The sequence below is a fragment of the Merops nubicus genome, unplaced genomic scaffold (assembly GCF_000691845.1).
Source record: "Merops nubicus isolate BGI_N331 unplaced genomic scaffold, ASM69184v1 scaffold16943, whole genome shotgun sequence".
NCBI classification, from domain to species: domain Eukaryota; kingdom Metazoa; phylum Chordata; class Aves; order Coraciiformes; family Meropidae; genus Merops; species Merops nubicus.
Window position 1 is genome coordinate 24,116 of NW_008598408.1, and position 4,985 is coordinate 29,100.

The 4,985-nt window shown below is 42.9% G+C and overlaps 1 protein-coding gene across 1 annotated transcript; it reads right to left on the reverse strand.

The window, feature by feature from the left end:
* BRCC3 (BRCA1/BRCA2-containing complex, subunit 3) lies at positions 1-4,820 on the reverse strand (the record flags this gene model as incomplete). Its single annotated transcript, XM_008937041.1, has 7 exons — positions 1-384; positions 1,207-1,250; positions 1,810-1,941; positions 2,540-2,595; positions 3,197-3,285; positions 3,987-4,074; positions 4,701-4,820. Coding segments are annotated over 7 exons (681 nt in total), but the record flags the coding sequence as incomplete, so codon positions are not given.
* Positions 4,821-4,985: the final 165 nt, after the last annotated feature.

The window sequence follows — 4,985 nt, forward strand, 5'->3', positions numbered from 1 at the left end:
GAGCTAGAACTGCTCTGTATTAGGCAGCACCTGGGAAGGTACCAATGCTGTCCATTAAGCCGGGGCAGATAAAGCCCTTATCCTGTAGAAGTGATCTTTGCTGCATGGAGCAAGAGAAGAGGCACAGCTAGTATCTTCACTATAAGGCAATGTAGGGCCGCCCTTCAGCCAGGAGCAGGTCTCGTGGAGTTTTATTCCATGTATCTTTTTTGAAGAGTTTGCATTTCCTACTTCACTCTAAAGCGGCTAGTTCCTCCAGGAGCTGCTCCTTCTCCTGCTGCAGCTCCTGCACTCGCTGCTTGTTCTGCTCCAGTCTGTCCTCCAGCCACTGAAGGAGCGGGCCGCTGATGGCAGACATCTGACTGCAGAGGTTCTTCGTGAACACTGGAAAGAGCAAGAACACATGCCACTGCAAACACAGGCAAGACTCAGTGTGCTACAATAACCCCAAAGCCAAGAGCATTAGAGACAGCCAAGGAAACCCTTTAACATCCTGGCCAAGGCAACCAGACATCTCCACAAGAAAGTCAGCAGCCTGCTAAACAAGGAAACAAGCTGCTTCAGTCTGACCTTTAGACACCCAGGGGAGGGATGACAGACCTACAACAGAAATCTGCATGTAAGTCATCATTGATGCCAATTAATTTCTAAATTCTGAAATTTTTTTGAACAGGTGAGAACAGACAATGGGGTATTTATTTTGGAACAGAAGCAAGACTAGGATCCACTCTATTGCGCTGGCAAAAGCACGGATGTCGGATGCACTTAACGTACACAAAGTGGCAGGAGATGCAAGCATGTATATACATTAGCCAGACACTACTTTAAGGCTCACCAAATCCAAAATGCCCTTGCTATTCTAACAGCAAAAAAACCCAAACCAGAACACAAAACAAAACGACACCAAACTCAAACCAAACATGCCTGAGCAAACCCAAAGTCTATTGTAATTATGTAAGTCTCAGAGAATTATCTAAGTTACACAGTGTTTGTCATTGGAAATTAACTGCATGGCAAACAAAAAGACATAAATTTGTGCTTTTATAATTATGTACAAGTATCTTTTATGGCAAAAGGAGGATTGTTACACAGCTGTGGTCTGCTGTTCCCCAAAGTTAGAGCCAAACCAATCCCTGCTCAAGACTCTACTGTTTTGACTCTGCAAGCAGGATCCTGGATTCTCTCAAGCAAAGCAGGAATCCTTACCTGAGCCATTATGAATCTTCGTTACCGAGTCCAGATGGGTGAGGCTAAAAGAATGAACAGAATGCAGGTTACTGACAAGGTAGCAGTGAATTACATATTAGGCAAACCCAGGCTATAGAACCAGCTACCTGTAAGTCACTGACACTGCAGGTACATATAAACCTCTTCATTTGTTGAAACCCTGTCTATTCACAAGGAAAACAAAGAGCTTACAGCACAGAAACATCAGTGTTGAACACCAGAGGCAAAAAAAAAAAATGCAGCTGATATTTAATCTCACTTTTTCAGACTTTTCCTCAGCACTCTTACCCTGGTTAAATACTACTGTCACCCAGACATATCACTGAACCACCACCATTAGCTCTCACACACTCTAGTCTATTTTTTTGCAGCAAAGGAGCAGTTACACTTAGCTCTTCTGTGCAAGAGTGAGAGAACTTGAACTTCTTAATATGAAGGTATTCAGTCATTTCTCCTACAAAGGCACGTGAACTGCTAATGCTTATTTTCTATACCTGTGATTTAATTATGGTATTTTAAGCACAGCAACAGTAAAACATGTTAAAAAAGACAGTCTGGGAGATACAGCATCAGTGTTGTTACCTGTGTATTCTCCTGTAGGCATCCTGCTCTTCTTGGCATAGGATCTTTGGCAGCTCTACAGCTGATTCCAGACACACTTTCCCAATAGTTTCATGGGGGATAACATGAATAGGAATTTCAATCCTTTCATATCTAAAAGGGTATCAGATACTATTAACTTCGAAGCAACAGAGGGAAAAAAAAAGCACTTGTACAAACCTGCAATACAAGTTCAATACATGCAAGTCTGTTTAATACATGTCACTGCTGCAGAATGTACTTTTGGGAACACATGCTTGAGTTGATATGCAAATGGAAGCATTTTATAGCCACACCCTTCTCTTAAATGTCAATGATGAAATGTTAACAGCTAGATGGCTAGTACTGACAGCATGATGAACAGTGTGTGTATATAGCTGGTGGGGACTCTACACCATGCAAGCTTGAAGCTTTGACCTCTAGAGTTAAAAGAGTGAGCCTTCTATACAACAGATTAGAGCACAAATTCATACACAGACTACAGTGTCCTACACCAGCTCTTGAGCTACTAAATTATCCAGGCTAAATTCATCGCTCCTAATCTTCCAGCAGCCTGCATTAGCAGAGGTAAGGAGATTTCATTCAGACACCTCTGTGCAGTATTTGTTCCTCATGATCAGCCTCGAAGCCACTTATCGAAGACAACCCAAAAAGGAGAGACAAGATTAAATACAACCTGATGCTGGACATAATATTCTTCTGCTGTACTCACTCTGAGCTTTTCTGGGCCTGAATGGATTGGAAACAGGTATAGAGAATCCTGCCTGTCTAAGAGAGACAGCAGAAAGTCAGATTCCAAAAAATGTAAACCCACACATTCCTTTAGGAAGCAGAATATGCTTTCAAACAGCATTTTAACAGGTTGCAAAAGTGCATGCTTTTTGCTTTCATTGGTATGCTGGAACTGTTTACAAGCAGATATTGCCAGATCCATTAACTACAGGAAAAAATCTTAAACAGCAGCTACCTGGAAAGCCTAGACAAGATGCATCTCACCCTGTAGCAGCGTCTCCAAAAGAGGCCAGAGGCACAGAGTTGCAATAAGCTGCATCTGCTGCACTGAACTACTGGAAGGCGACTCACGCATTTCAACGCACACACGTACTATGGCCACCTGACACAGACTCTGAACCTTAGCACCAGCTTAGCTCTGCTGGCTGGAGAGCCAGGCTGTGGATCAGCACAGAGGAATTAGAAACTCATTCTTTTGTCATTGGGACTACAATCCAAACACCTCCATCCTGAGCTGTGCTTTGACTGTGCTCCAAGCAGAGTTCAGCCCTTGCAGGTTGCATCCAAAGATTTCAGCTTTGCACTGATATTTCTCATAAGTACTCTTAGGCTTTATCACCATTTTTAAATTGCCTACCTTTGTGTTTTTGTCCTCAATGAAGCAAGAAAAGATAAGCCCTACAAAACCTTGGTCCATCATCTGATACATAGCTTGTGTGCGGACATCTGTAACAAAGAAACAAGATAATGAGAACTGCACTGGTCACCTGAAGGAGTAGAAAAATATTTGCCACCTTTTGAAGGATGACCTGGAATTCAGTAACAAATGTCACAGGCTTTATTTTAAAGTCTTTACTCCAGATGACTAATTTAAAAAAAAAAAAAATTAGTACCACTTAAAATGTAATTAAATAGCGAATCTTAAAAATCCAATTTGAGTTAGCAAAACAAAAAAATGATCTTAATATCAGCCTGGTACCTCAGATCACTATATAGCCAAAATGTCCAACACATACAAGATACCAAGCACATCTTCCAAAAAAGTTTTCATTTTTGCATTAACATTCACAGATGACAAAGATCATCACAGCAGGCCTATGACTCCCATAGCCTTTTTTTTTTTGCTATTCCCCATGCCATAGGTCTAGTCTTCCTGTCTGGAAGAACAGTAGTACTAGTAGAAGCTGATCCATGACTAATGAGTCAGTAATTAGTCAGTGACTAATACAGCTTGAGCACCTGGAGCACAGAGACTAGGAAGAGGGGTACAGGCAGAGGTTCTGAAGCCCACCCAGTCAGTCATTGTCCTACCAGAGGATGTCTGAGAAACACAAGTTAGTTGAGATGTGCAGCTCTGAAAATCCAGTAAATTGAGTAATAGCCAGCTCTGAGTTTTCATACAGAATCTAGCCCAAGACTGCTCTTACCAACATGCGATGGCCAGACAGTAATATGTGGATGAGAATGGTACCAGCCCACAACTCTCATAGGACGTCCCGTCATTTCAGCCAACCTGTGTGTGAGTCAAGGTGGTTTTGACACCAACAGAGCAAATGGAAGGATTCATTTTTTTATACAAGGAAAACCAGGCACGTTTTAAGAATTTCTCATCAGCCAACAAAATTCCAGATCCCTTACAAGGGGTGACAAGACACATGGCAAGAAGTTGATGGGAGCCTCTTCCCCAGCACCAGGAGGACGCCACTGCCAGACTCAAACTGGATGTTGTTTGCATCTGGCAGCAACACAGCAGCAAGCTGTCCCAAACAGCACCCGTCAGTGCACGCAGGGAAAAGGCTCTCCAGTACACGGCCCTTGGGAACAAGAGACTTGCCAGCCCTTCACTTTCTAATATGCATCTGTGCTGAACTCCTACCCTCCTCTGAAAACATACTTCAGTTTTACTTGTGACACAGAAATTATAAAAAACAGTTTTAAGACAATTCCACTTCAAACACTGCAGCCAACAAAGACTCCAGAGAACAGTGGCTGCCAGCACAGCCCCCCAAACCAAACAGTTGTAGGAGGGAAGCAGCAGACAACTTTAAGCCAACTGGAACAAGTCTAAAACACAACACATAAAGACATTTGAGGTAAGTCACTTCAGTAGCAAGTTTGCTGCTGTCTCTACTAAAGGATATCTCTGCTTCAGTAGAAGCAGCTGAAAGCTGCTCTGGAGAAATTTCCACACGGTCTTTTCTCTTATCAGAGCGGCGCAGGATGATCACTGAATGGATATGCACAATTCGGCTGGTGTCCACCTAATAACACAGAATGAAAACCCGATCACTCCTCTGCTAAAGAAATAACCACTTTCGAGGAAAAGGCCTTCAGCAGAGAAAAAGGTAAGTACACATCGGAGTACAACCAGGCACACAGAGGGGAAGCTTCCGCGGCTCTGCTCCGCGACTTTCACAGCAGCTGGA